Source organism: Saccostrea echinata, unplaced genomic scaffold (genome assembly GCF_033153115.1).
Source record: "Saccostrea echinata isolate AGI-Se365-2 ecotype Australia unplaced genomic scaffold, CSIRO_AGI_Sech_v1 ptg000002l, whole genome shotgun sequence".
NCBI classification, from domain to species: Eukaryota; Metazoa; Mollusca; class Bivalvia; order Ostreida; family Ostreidae; genus Saccostrea; species Saccostrea echinata.
The window spans coordinates 15,860,001-15,874,580 of record NW_026889751.1 but is presented as its reverse complement, the minus strand read 5'-3'; the positions used below and the strand labels follow the sequence as shown (position 1 = coordinate 15,874,580).

Below are 14,580 nucleotides of genomic sequence, written 5' to 3'. Positions count from 1 at the left end.
TATGATCTATATAGCCCCACCCTGGGGCCAGAACCCCTGACCCAGGGGCCATGAATTTCACAATTTTGGAAGAGATACTCTTGCTCATCATAAGTATGTACTTAGTTACTTTATTTAATACCCAGGAGCAGAGAAGAAGATTTTCAAAAAATTAATGCATTTTCACTATATAATCAATAGAGCCCCGCCCTTACACCAGAACCCCTGACCCTGGGGCCATGAATTTCACAATTTTGGAAGAGGCACTCTTGCTCTTCATAACTATGTACTTAGTTACTTTATCTAATACCCAGGAGCAGAGAAGAAGATTTTCAAAGAAATAATGCACTTTCACTATATGATCTATATAGCCCCACCCTGGGCCAGAACCCCTGACCCAGGGGCCATGAATTTCACAATTTTGGTAGAGGGCTCAATGCTTATTACAATGATGCCAACAGTTTGACTGCTTGATGTTCTGGAGTAAAGAAGAAGATTTTTAAAGATTGCATTATTTTTGGTGGTTTTATCCCCACCCCTCAGGCCCCAGAGGGGCAGGGACCATGAAATTCACAATTTTTGTTCCCCTTCACCCATAGATGCTATATGCCAAATTTGGTTGAAATTGGTTGAGCGGTTTCAGAGAAGAAGCTAAAAATGTTCAAATGTTAACGCACGACGCACGCCGACGGACGAGAACGGATAGCAATAGGTCACCTGAGTGACCTCTTGTTTTGACATAAATGGGGAATACTTCAAGATATAAAGCCAAGTTAAAATACTTTCATGTGTTTTAATTATAAAGTATTGGACTATGAATATTAATATTTTCACAATATTAACACGTTAACGCTTTATGTTGCCAACACTTTATGAATTTTTGTAATCTATGGTATCAATTTTTAGCTCACCTAAGCCAAAGGCTCAATTGAGCTTTTCTGGTCAAAAAGTGTCTGGCGTCCGTCTGTCGTCTGTAAACTTTTCACATTTTCGACTTCTTCTCAAGAACCAATTTCAACCGAACTTGCCACAAAGCATCCTTGGGTGAACGAGATGTAATTTTGTTCACAGGAAGTGCTGCGCCCTCTTTCAAGGGTAGATAATTAAGAATTCGTGAAAATTTGATGACATCTTTTAAAAATTTCCTTCTCAAGAACCCGTGGGCAAGAAAAGGTTAAATTTACGTGAAACCTTCATTACATGTACATACTCTAAATTCAAGTTTGTTTATATCATAACTGCATGGGGTAGGGCGGGACCACAAGAGGGAATCAAAGTTTTACATAGGAATATATAGGAAATGTCGAGGGTAATGTCTTTAATAATCTTCTTCTCAAGAACAGCAAAGCCATGATTAGTCATATTATAACATAAGTATCCTCAGGTAGTGTAGATTCAAGTTTGTTCCAATCATGACCCTCTGGGGGTAGGGCAGAGCCACAACAGGGGGTCAAAGTTTTACTTGTACATAGGAATATATAGGAAATATCTTTAAAAATCTTTTTCTCAAGAACAGCTGAGCAATTATTAGTTATATTGATACAGATGTATCCTTAGGTAGTGTAGATTCAAGTTTGTTCAAATCATGACCCCCAGGGGTAAGGCGGGACCAAAACAGTGGGTCAAAGTTTTACATAGGAAAATATAGGTGTAATGGTTAAGAGGCATTTGAGTAAAACGCATTGAAGACTTCAAATAGTGGAATGGGCTGACAACCCTTGGAATGGACTAGCCAAACCAAAGGGTATATAAGGCAAAGCTTTGGGAAAGCGAAGCATTCAGAAGCTAGTTGGATGTTGAATCAGCAGTAAAGAAGTTGAGGCATTCCATCTTTAATAGGAACAGATTCAGTGATATTGAATACATATCAGATGTGTAGGGGTTGTATACTCAGTATATTTAGACATAATTCCCATTTATTATTATTAGCATGTAAGGGTGGGATGTGTCCTAATTTATTACCTTGAATTTTGGTAAGAGTAATCTCCGTCTGTTTTTAATTAATAAAAAAAATCAATTTTAAAAAAATTATCTGGTAAAAAAGAGTGTTTTTAATTGTCATTCTATTTCTAATGTTTTAATGCATCTTTCCACCACAGTATTTATTGATATTATTATTTGAATTTTTATTTTAAAAAAATCGCTTGTCCCCATAGACTTCAATGCAATCTTTGCTAATTTATTACTGCTTAGTTAAATACATTTTTGAAACTTCCTCATAGTAAAAAATTTTCTACTGTAAAGTGATGTAAAATAATATCAGAATATTATACGTGATGGACATTTAAGGATAGAGGATGGAAAACATTAAGGGTAAAAGCAAAATGAAAGTATAAAAGTTATAAACACCAGTGGCAAGTATCCTGGGAAATTCATGTTAAGCTCTGGGTGTAGTAAATCTGAAGAAGATTGAGACACCCGGTACTTATCTATCAATAGGAATCTAGGGGAGAAACACGGTGCAAGTAGTACCTTACCTAGTCCCCGTCTATAGATAGGAGACAATTTAAGTACTGTGTGATATACACTCAGTCAGAGGTGTCTTAATAATCATTCCAATCATTAACTCAGACAGAGGAAAAGGAAAACCTATATATCCCTAAGCTTGTAAGAACCTGATCATACATGTTACATAGGAAATATCTTTAAAATCTTCTTCTCAAGAACAACTAAGCCATTATTAATCATATTTATACAAGAGCAAGCTTAGGTATAATAATTGTAGAATCAAGTTTGTTCAAATTATGACCCCCAGGGGTTGGGGGGGGGGCACAACAGAGGGTCAAAGTTTTGCATAAGAATCTATAAGAATCACCCTGAAAAAAATCTTCAACTCAAGAACAGCAAAGCCAAGGTTAGTCATATTATAACAGAACCATCTTCAGGTAGTGTAGATTCAAATTTGTTCAAATTTAGGGTGGGTAGGGTGGGGCCACAATGAGAGATCAGAGTTTTACATAGGAAAACGTAGGGAAAAAACATGATTAGTAATATTGAGATGGAAGCATCCTGAGGTAGTGTAAATTAAAGATTGCCACCACCCCCTCCCCCCATTCAATACTGAACTGATTTCTGCTTCTTCTTAGCCAGTGTGCTCAGGTTAGCGATGTGGCAGAGCGGCCTCTTCTTGATTTTACTGCAGTAGGAGTGCAACACAACTGTTTTATAATTATCAATAATCTTCATCTATCTTTACTAAAAAATTATTTTTTGAAATGTTTGATACTATTTGATGCTCTAAACAGTATGTCTGTCAACTTAAGCTTATTACATGCACTACACATATTTTTAAATACATTATATATATATATATATATATATATATATATATATATATATATATATATATATATATATATATATATAACACATTGCAAATAATAATGTTTTGAAGTCTTGAAAATATGAAAAACTTGCCGTAAATGATAAAAAAAAATCAAAACGACGAACTGATTTACAAACTAAGAATGGGTTATTGTGTGTTATGATTTTTAAAACAATGTTAAATAAAATACACATCAGAGGTCAGGAGTGCAAACAATAATGTAAAATAGGGTCACTTCAAAATCTAGTATTTTTTGTAGAAAAAAAACAAAACTTGTATATCAAAATTCTCTTTTGGCTTAGATTTAAAGAATTGACTTAAAAGGACGAAAATGATTTTTGGGGAATTTTCTTTCATATTAAAACTTTTCAAACCAGAATTGAAAAAATAATGTAAAATAACAATCAAAAAGCTAATTTGTTTCCACGTATACAAGAGAAGAAACTCAATCAAGGTTAAGATCTAATCATTTATATCCCTGATACACCGTTCACGGTAGCTCAGTCGGTAGAGTGCTCGCTCCGTGATCGGGAGGTCGTGAGTTCGAATCTCGGCCGCGACTAAGTCGATAAAAAATGGGTAGCAACTGCTCCTTCGCCATGCGAAAGTGAAAGTTGCGGGTCCTTCAGATGAGACCTTAAAAACCGAGGCACCGTGTCACCGCAGGCGTTGGCACGATCCCTCACTGCTCAATGGCCCCGAGTGCCGAGTAAAGTTCAAAATTTGAAGCCCTTCACCGGTACATGGTCTATATGAGTGAAAAATTCTCGAATGGGACGTAAAACAACATACAATCAATCAGTATAACCCTGATACCATTTTTGGAGCATAAAAACCATAATTTCTCTTGATTATGTATTTTAGAAAGTCTTTTAGGATGTAGTGATATTTTCTGTTTTTAGGTCACCTGAGTCACTCAGGTGACCTATTGCTAACTGTTTTCGTCCGGCGTCGTCCGTCGTGTGTTAACATTTGAACATTTTCAGCTTCTTCTCTGAAACCGCTCAACCAATTTCAGCCAATTTTAGCATATGTCATCTATGTGTAAAGGGGAACAATATTTGTGAATATCATGGTCCCTGCCCCCCTGGGGCCTGAGGGTGGGGTTAAAACCACAAAAATTAATGATATCTTTAAAAATCTTCTTCTTTATTCCTAGATATCAAGCATTCAAACTGTTGGCATGATTGTAATAAGCATTGAGCCCTCTACCAAAATTGTGAAATTCATGGCCCCAGGGTCAGGGGTTCTGGTGCGGGGGAGTATAGATCATATAGTGAAAGTGCATTATTTCTTTGAAAATCTTCTTCTCTGCTCCTGGGTATTATTGAAACAAATTGAATACATAGTTATGATAAGCATGAGAGACTCTACCAAAATTGTGAAATTCATGGCCCCAGGGTCAGGGGTTCTGGTGCTAGGGCGGGGCTCTATTTATTCTATAGTGAAAATGCATTAATGCTTTAAAAATCTTCTTCTCTGCTCCTGGGTATTTTTTAAACAAACTAAGTACATTGTTATGATAAGCAATGATGCCTCTTCCAAAATTGTGAAATTCATAGCCCCAGGGTCAGAGGTTCTGGTGCGGGGGGGGGGGGGGGTATATAGATCATATAGTGAAAGTGCATTATTTCTTTGAAAATCTTCTTCTCTACTCCTGGGTATTATTGAAACAAATTGAACACATAGTTATGATAAGCACGAGTGACTCTACCAAAATTGTGAAATTCATGGCACCAGGGTCAGGGGTTGCTAGGGCCGGGCTCTATTTATTATATAGTGAAAATGCATTAATGCTTTAAAAATCTTCTTCTCTGCTCCTGGGTATTTTTTAAACAAAGGTGACCGTTAAGGCCCTTGGGCCTCTTGTTAAATAAAGTTTTACTAATAAAAATTCTGAAACGTTTTATCCAATTGTCTATTATATTGCACTTCAGGAATTTTTACTAGAATGCATGTACAACATGATATAAGTGCAAAATATGTTATGGTTAATTGAATTTTTTCAAAAGATTTCAATTTGGTGGCCATTATTTTTTAATTCACCCTTAAAGTGCTTAGAGTTTTCCGTATATATTTTTTGTCAGCTGTTTGTCGGTCACCATGCCAGAATGGCGGTACGTGCGTATCCCCGGATGTGTGTGTATGCCGAAGTACACATACAGGATATAGTTGTGAGACGCGTAAGTATAAATACTAATTAAAACAAGATATAAAATCTGTAAATTATACATTGTCTTCAAAGCGCTCAAATTAACAAGATTATATTTTGGTGATTTAGCAACATAAACTTCCTCTTTTTTTAAATTTCTAATCATTTTTGGGGGATATGCCTTAAATGTCAAATACATTTGTATGTGTTGTATTTATTTCATCGTGGATTTAAAAGGAAAAGAGATCTAAACATTTTTATTGGTAGTAGTCATTGCTATCAAATGTACTCGTATTTAAAGACTGAAAGTTGAGAAGAAACTTGATTTTTGTTACAGCTGTATGCTCCCACCAATCACCCTGCTTTCCTGGCACGTGTGATAACTATGTAAACTGTCAGTGTCATAAAGGATTTACTGGACAGGATGGAAATCAACGCTGCAAAACAAGTACGAATAACTACTGCAGTTAAGGTGGTATATGTCCACACATTTACATCAGTTTGGTGTTAATTATAGAACAGTTTTAATTCACCTAAGCCAAAGACAGAGTGTGCATTTCTTATCGAAGAATGTCTGTTTGTTTGTCATTTGTTAACTTCATGCATTCTTAACCCCTTCTCCAGAATCACTTAACCAATTTCAACCAAACTTAACACAACTCATTCTTGTGTAAAAGGAAATTTGATTATTTTTTTCAAATAAATAGAGGATATTCAATGTTTAGTAGATGAATATGGAATTTATTTCACGAGTGGGACAGGATTTTTTGATATTTTCACGAGTGCGAAGCACGAGTGAAAATATCAAAAAATCCTGTCTCACGAGTGAAATAAATTCCATATTCATCTACAAAACATTGAATTTTCTGTTTATTACATTTTCTTTGATTTTCCCTTTTCCTCTGTCTTTTCTTAACACAGTGTCATAGGCTTGACGTCATAGTTGAGCGGTTGAGACGTCATAGTTTGGAAGTTGTGTGTCAGATTGAAAACATTACATAGCATGGATTTTAGCAACATATTTAGGAAGAAATTTGCAGTTTTAGCTCTATCAAGATGCTTAGTTACTATCTCTATCTTATGAAAGGCCAGAAATCATTTTTTACTTACTTTGATATCCTTTCACACTGTGAGAGAATATCATTTTTGGTATCCTTTCACACTGTGAGAGAATATCACTTTTATTCAATAAATAAATCACAGTATTTCACTGTTGAAAATGTAATAAACAAACCTACTCTGTAAAAAGAAGATTCTTAATTGAGAACAAAAAAGCAGGGCCATGATTTGTCAAATTAATATGCACGCATCCTCAGTTACTGCAGATTCAAGATTGTATGCACAAATCATGTCCCCGGGGGTGGTGGCGGTAAGAGGGGGAACAGTAAAAGAACAATAATCAAAGGTTAACAGTAGGGCCACAATATAAATGATATACGTGTTATCATGCAATTTTGTGACTGGGTTCAAGGCAACATGCTCATTTGTTGGACCTAAGAACCAAACAGTTTGGTTCGAGGGGGCCACAAAACACATTTTGCCCAAGAACAGTCAATAAATGTTTTGTTATACCTTTTATTATTTTTTTAACATACATGTACCTTGTGCTGACTTTCATGATGTAAATTTCTTTTACCCGTACTGCGGTAAACTTGGTCAATTCTGTCAATGTCGAACACCAACGAATGCAAATAAGATGTAGCTGACCCCGCCTACAGTGTGACGTAAGCGGTCCAATATCTCATCGACTAGTCCGATATCTCACCCTGCGGTCAAACATCGATATTTTTTATGACCGCTCAGAAAAATATTGGAAATGTTAGACTTTTTAATATAGATTTATATAGGAACCAATTTTTTTTTTAGGTATAACAAAATATTTTGTAAATACGGTTATCATGTATAATGAATGGAACATAAATCATTTTCGCAAACTTTGTTTTTGTATTAAATTATTATTGGTTATACTGTAACAACCTTTCCTCTGAACCTTTTTTTTTTACATTGTTTATCTATTGCCTATATGACAACTATTATGTCGATTTAAACCGAAAACGTCGCCTTAGTTCTCACCAGCTGTTGTGTACAATGTTCCAAAATTAGCTTCGTCAAAATTTCTCCAGAAGTAATAATCAACTACTGTAAAAAGAAACTACTTACAAATTCTTAACCATGAAACAGACTTGAAAGGAATTCAGGTGACTAATTTAAATGAAATCGTTAAGGACGGTATCATATCCTTACTTGAAAATTAAATGCATGCTTTAATTCAGCTTTCATAATTTCATTTCGCATAAAAATTATGTTGTTTCATTCTTTATGCACATAAAAACAATGAAAATATATATGTTTACAGTGACGTCAGAGATGGGCCCAATTATTACACAATGTACGTCCATTCTCGCTTTTATTGAAAGAACTGGTCAGAGGAGGGAAATGTACCGATTTGTCACCGATTCCTCTGAACCAAACTCTACGAAAGTAGATACAATGTGGGTAAATCAAAATGACTACAACTATATCAACATCACATTTGCCGCCATCTTCACAGCACCAGACAACCTAGTTGTTCCAAAATATGTGAAAAAATTTAAAATGGGAATCATTTCCGGAAGAATAACCATTTTTCTTCACAAAGTGGGAAGAAATGGTGAATATATGTTAATTAACTTCCATTTACATGACAAGGAATGAGCAAGATATTGTGTAATATAAATTAAATATAGAAAACACGAGTAAATGTTATACTCTTATCTGTCTTACTAGACGGGAACAAACCTTTTGTGAGCCGAAATGATACCATAGACTGTAAAAGTAAGCCTGGTCCCCACAGTCCAAACGATGATGTATTTTACTGTAACTACACGGATGAAAACTTCGACAGACAGCTGGAAAATGGCGACAAGTAAAACAAACTTAGTATTACTTTTCTTTCCGCTTCTTTCTAGATTTTCATGAATCGTTATGTAATCTTTCAATTGTAATGATTTTTCCTATCGTCAACTTCCCTCTTATATATTATATATATATTTATGTGTGTGTGAGGGTGTGTGTGTGTGAGGGTGTGTGTGTTTGTGTGTACATCATTATAATTATTCTAAACAACGCGTTACTGGTATCTGATTGGTTCTAGATTATCACGTGACATGGCCATAAAACTTCATATTTCCCTGTCGTTGTCATGCTTTTCATCATATTCAACCTCTTCGGAGACCTGGTGCATTTTCCCGAAATAGTTATCATTCGTTGAACGAAAACTCCCGAGAGTAGTTAAGACGTCACAATAGCCTTGTTCACGTCACAAAATTGCCGATGGACTTCTGTAAATTGTTTCAGTAACACCACCTTAAAATTGAAAGTGATTTTAAGAGCGGTGCCGAATTTGAAAGTTTATATTCATTTTTCAAGTTTTTGCTTGTTTCGTTATAATAAACAATTAATTGCATGAATGTTCGGGAAAAATGAAGATTTATTCAGCTAAGAAATATCATATTCCCATTCTGCGAAGCCCTCGAAGAATATGATTTGTGTATTATTGATCCGTACGTAACATTGATGGTAGAGACAATTTATTAAAGAAATCTATCAAACAGATGGCTTTAAAAAAAATCGGCTCTAGCTGATTTAAAATCAATCGATTAAGCAACGAATCGGTTTCATTTGAAATAAAGGAGGTAAGATTCAGTGAATGTAAATATTATATACACTGTATTTAACAGTCATTAAGGTCTTCCGTTTCAGACGGAAGACCTTATAGTGATTCTACTGTTTATTATTATTATTATTTTTTTCCCGTTTTTTGTCCAAGCGATTTCTCAGAGATGGCTCTATGGATTTTCTTGAAACTTTCAGGAATTATGAAAAATAAAATAAACTAAAAACATTTTGAAGGATTTTGCAAAATTCACTTCCGGTCGTCAGATATGTCCAATTTCCGTTTTTTCAAAAGAGATCATGTCCGGACGATATCTCAGAAACGGTAAAAGATTAAGACCTCAAACTTTCAGGGATTATAGATCATAACAAGTATGTTTGCAGAATATGTTTAAATTTGTCAGCCGTCACTTCTGGTCGTCACAGGAAGTGATCAAAGAAATCAAAAATTTCAACTTTTCTTTTTTGGATTTAATCTTGCATGGCATTATTGTATCTGTTTCGCAGTTTTGAAATATGTTGGTCCCACCGGAAACAAAAACGTCAACTTCCGGTTATAAGCGAAAAACTACATAATTTGAGCATTTTACTTTCCCATAAATATCTCTTATAGATTAAGTGTTTGAAATGGTTTTTTAATATATTTTTTAGACTGCAAATGTCTAGAGTAACGTCAAATATCTTGGTAAAATTCACTTCCGGTCGCGTGTTTTACTGTCCGCAAAATAAGAATTTGTGCAAGTGAGATCTCAAAAACAGTAAGAGATTAAGACACCAAACTTATAGGAGTAATAGAACTCAAGGAGTAGGCAAAACCATTTGGGTTGATAGCGTCAGCCGTCACTTCCGGTCGTCACAGAAAGTGATCAAAGAAATAAAAAAATTCAACTTTTCTCTTTTGAAATAAAACTTGCATCATATAATTGAATCTCTTTCACAGTTTCTATATGTGTTGGTCTCATTGGAAACAAAAAACGACAACTTCCGGTTATAAGAGAAAACTATGTAATTGGGATTTTTATCTTTCCCAAAAGTATCGCTTATAGATAAAGTTTTTTGAAAAGATTTTTATATATGTTATTGAGATTGCAATTGTCTAGTGTGACGTTAATCATCTTAGGAAAATGCACTTCCGGTCGCGTGTTTTTCTGTCCTCAAATTGAGATTTTGTTTACCAAATTGCTCAGAAACAGTACATTGCTGAAGTCTAAAACTTTCAGAACTGATAGTCAGTCCTCAGTTTATCTACATCATGTAAAAATCGTACGTTGCCGTCACTTCCGGTCGTGACAGGAAGCGATGCAGAAAAGTGAATTGTTACAGTTTTTTTTCTTTTTACAAAAATGTTTGGCTAATGCCCATGTTAGATAAACCATAACCATGCAATTTATTATCACCGGAAGTGCAAACCGAAAAACCGGAAGTTGTCTCAAACATGAGTAGTTTTTCATGGAAACTTTTAGGGAGGATCAGTTGTGAATAATTAAGGTGTAGAATGAACATTTTATTCGTTTGGAGCACTTTCTTTCATGACGAAGTACATAAAGAAAACAGGAAAGTAATTCCGTTTGTTATTATTTGTATTTATATATCTTTGGAAGCCTTGAGATGACTTTTGTTAATTATTTAGAGTAATCTTATTGGCAAGATTGTGTTTTTTTTTTGTTTTTTTGTTTTTGTTTTTGTTTTTTTTTTTTGGAAGAAGTCAAGAAAACGGAAGACCTGTTATTGCCTAGGCAATAAGTATCTAGTTTATTTTTACTTTTGCATAGTTTAACTCTGACAGTTTTTACTGAAAACGGGGGCTATAGAGAATTAATAGGATCATCGGGTATAAAGAAAGACCTATTTATCGGCCAGATGTCTACAAAATCTACAATGTTTCGCTTTGATTTTGTGAAGCCAAACCACTGCCTTCTAGACAGAACATGTGAGATAAAAGCCTTTGATGTGTCAGAGGATATTACCAAGGTAATTTTAATTGTTGGTATTATTATGTTCCCCAAACGGAGTTTGGGAACATATTGTTTTTACTCTGTTTCTTATTATTATTATTATTATTATTAAGGTCTTCCGTTTCAGACGGAAGACCTTATAGTGATTCTACTGTTTATTATTATTATTATTTTTTTCCCGTTTTTTGTCCAAGCGATTTCTCAGAGATGGCTCTATGGATTTTCTTGAAACTTTCAGGGATTATGAGAAATAAAATAAACTAAAAACATTTTGAAGGATTTTGCAAAATTCACTTCCGGTCGTCAGATATGTCCAATTTCCGTTTTTTCAAAAGAGATCATGTCCGGACGATATCTCAGAAACGGTAAAAGATTAAGACCTCAAACTATCAGGGATTATAGATCATGACAAGTAAATTTGCAGAATATGTTTAAATCCGTCAGCCGTCACTTCCGGTCGTCACAGGAGGAGATCAAAGAAATCGAAAATTTCAACTTTTCTTATTTTAATTAAATTTTGCATCGCATTATTGCATCTGTTTAACAGTTTCGAAATATGTTAGTCCCACCGGAAACAGAAACGTCAACTTCCGGTTATAAGAGAAAAACTACATAATTTGAGTATTTTACTTTCCAATAAATATCGCTTATAGATGAAGTATTTGAAATGATTTTTAGATATGTTATTTAGACTGCAAATGTCTAGAGTAACGTCAAATATCTTGGTAAAATTCCTTCCGGTCGCATGTTTTACTGTCCGCAAAATAAGAACTTGTCAAAGTGAGATCTCGGAAACGGTAAGAGATTAAGACACCAAACTTATATGAGTAATGGAACTTAATGAGTTGGCAAAACTCTTTGGGTTAATAACGTCAGCCGTCTCTTCCGGTAGTTACAGGAAGTGATCAAAGAAATCGAAAATTTAAACTTTTCACTTTTGAAATAAAACTTGCATCATATAATTGAATCTCTTTCACAGTTTCTATATGTGTTGGTCTCACTGGAAACAAAAAACGATAACTTCCGGTTATAAGAGAGAAACTATGTTATTGGGATTTTTAATATTCCCAAAAATATCGCTTATAGATAAAGTTTTTGAAATGATTTTTACATATGTTATCGAGACAGCAATTGTCTAGTGTGAAGTCAACAATCTTAGGAAAATGCACTTCCGGTCGCGTGTTTTTCTGTCCTCAAGTTGAGATTTTGTTCACCTAAATGCTCAAAAACACTACATGACTGAAGTCAAAAACTTTCAGAACTTATAGTTAGTTACCAGTTTATCTACATCATGTAAAAATCGTACGTTGTCGTCACTTCCGGTCGTGACAGGAAGCGATGCAAAAAAGTGAATTTTTAAAGTTTTTTTTCTTTTTGTAGAAATGTTTGGCTAATGCAGATGTTAGATAGACCATGACCATGCAAATTATTTTTATACATTTTATTCGTTGGGAGCACTTTCGTTCATGACGAAGTACATAAAGAAAACAGAAAAGTAATTCCGTTTGTTTTCATCTGTATCTACATATCTTTGGAAGCCTTGATATAACTTTTGTTATTATTTAGAGTAATCTTATTGAGATGATTGTGGGTTTTTTTTTCAAAGAAGTCAAGAAAACGGAAGACCTGTTATTGCCTAGGCAATAAGTATCTAGTTAAGGTCTTCCGTCTTCACGGAAGACCTTATAGTGATTCTACTGTTTCTTATTATTATTATTATTATTATTATTATTATTATTATTATTTTTTTTTTTTTAAGACAAATTTTGTGCACACAATATCTCGAGAACTATTCAGTGGTTTTTCATCAAACTTTCAGGGATAATGCGCTTTAAAATGCCATTGTTACATTTGAAAGTATTTTGGAGAAATTTGCTTCCGGTTCCAAGTTATGGACATTTTTCTGATTTTGAAATGAAGTTTTATCCGCGCGAGATCTAAAGAACGGCTAAAGATATGAACCGGAGACTTGTTGGAGAGCATAGAACATGACTTTTAGATATGCGGGTTTGCCTTTTCGTGCATCGGGAGTACTTCCGGTCGCTACCGGAAGCGAATGAAAAAAGTCCATTTTTTCAACTTTTACGTTTTTCAATATTTTTCTTTGATTTTAATAGGGGTAATAGAAACTCTTATTGTAATGCTTAATATATAATTCATTTTTAAAATTGTCTATCAGAATACATTTAAAAAATAGATCTTTTAGACAAATCTTGTGCACGCAATATCTCAAGAATTTTTCAATGGTTTTCCATCAAACTTTCAGGGATAATGTGCTATAAAATGCCATTGTAACATTTGAAAGAATTTTGGAAAAATTCGTTTCCAGTTCCAAGTTATGGACATTTTCTTATTTTGAAATGAAATTTTATCCTCGCGAGATCTAAAGAACGGCTAAAGATATGAACTGGAGACTTGTTGGAGAGCATAGAACATGACTTTTAGATATGTGGGTTTGCCTTTTCGTGCGTCGTGAGTACTTCCGGTCACTACCGGAAGCGAATGAAAAAAGTCCATTTTTTCAACTTTTACTTTTTTCAATATTTTTCTTTGATTTTAGTAGGGTTATATTCCTTTATAGATGCAAGTTACCGAACATAATAGGTATCAGATTCCTTGAGCGTCATATGGCGAGACGTGTTTTGTTGCAAACATTCAGGACTTTTCATTAATGTGTTACTAATTGGAATAGTCCACTTTGGGGGTTAAGAGGAATATAAAATGTGTAAGAAAACTTAGCGCTGCCTTTATGTTACTTGCCCGTATACGATATGTTATATGTACAGTGTGATAAATAAACATTCTTGGGCTCGAAAATCAGGCTATATCAATATATTTTTTTTTTTTAAATTTCCTTGAAGCTATCACGTACACTTATTCAATTGAAGACACATTTCAAAGAAAAGGTGCGAAGATTTACTCGTGACGTTTGGCGCGAAATAATGTATCTTGACCCGCCTTTCACAAATGGTCTGATGCAGTAGTGTAGAAGTACAGAAAAAGATTGCACGGACATGTCTGTATTTGGAATTGCATAGAATAGAAAGCTGAATGCATAAAGAATAAAGGAAGTAAACACAATAGTTTTTTTTTAGTTTTTATCAGTAACAGATTATTTTCTCTGCTATCAGTTATTGTTAAAACTCAAGTAACAAATCCGATGTAAATCTATTAGCACTTGCACAAAATATAGCTGGCTAGTTTTCATCCTATAATTCTGCACTATAAGAAAAAAAAATAACCTGCCTGACGCTCGTTACTTCAGGGAATGAGTGCAAGGTAAACATCAATGAGGGCTGGTACATTGCGCTAGTGTAGTGGTTTCAATATTAAAGAACAAGGTTCACTTAGGGCCTTTTTTGGCCCTGTGAATTTCAGAAAAACTTAAACTGCTTGGTTTTAGTTGACGATGCATTAAATATTATTTAGACCTTTGATGACTGCGTATCTATCAAAAATGACGTAATTTTCTGGCTAGCCTATGCATTAAGACGTCATGAAATGCGTCATTTTCC

At 34.4% G+C, this 14,580-nt stretch overlaps 1 protein-coding gene across 1 annotated transcript in view; it reads left to right on the top strand.

Moving 5' to 3' along the window:
• LOC133173456 (uncharacterized) overlaps positions 1 to 14,580 on the top strand; it is a 62,804-nt gene that overhangs the window by 20,289 nt on the left and 27,935 nt on the right. Inside the window, exons 8-12 of the mRNA XM_061308448.1 lie at positions 5,392 to 5,487; positions 5,794 to 5,904; positions 7,813 to 8,106; positions 8,223 to 8,361; positions 10,883 to 11,081. Of these exons, the coding sequence (XP_061164432.1) occupies positions 5,392 to 5,487; positions 5,794 to 5,904; positions 7,813 to 8,106; positions 8,223 to 8,361; positions 10,883 to 11,081 (839 nt within the window). The remainder of the gene's footprint in view (positions 1 to 5,391; positions 5,488 to 5,793; positions 5,905 to 7,812; positions 8,107 to 8,222; positions 8,362 to 10,882; positions 11,082 to 14,580) is intronic.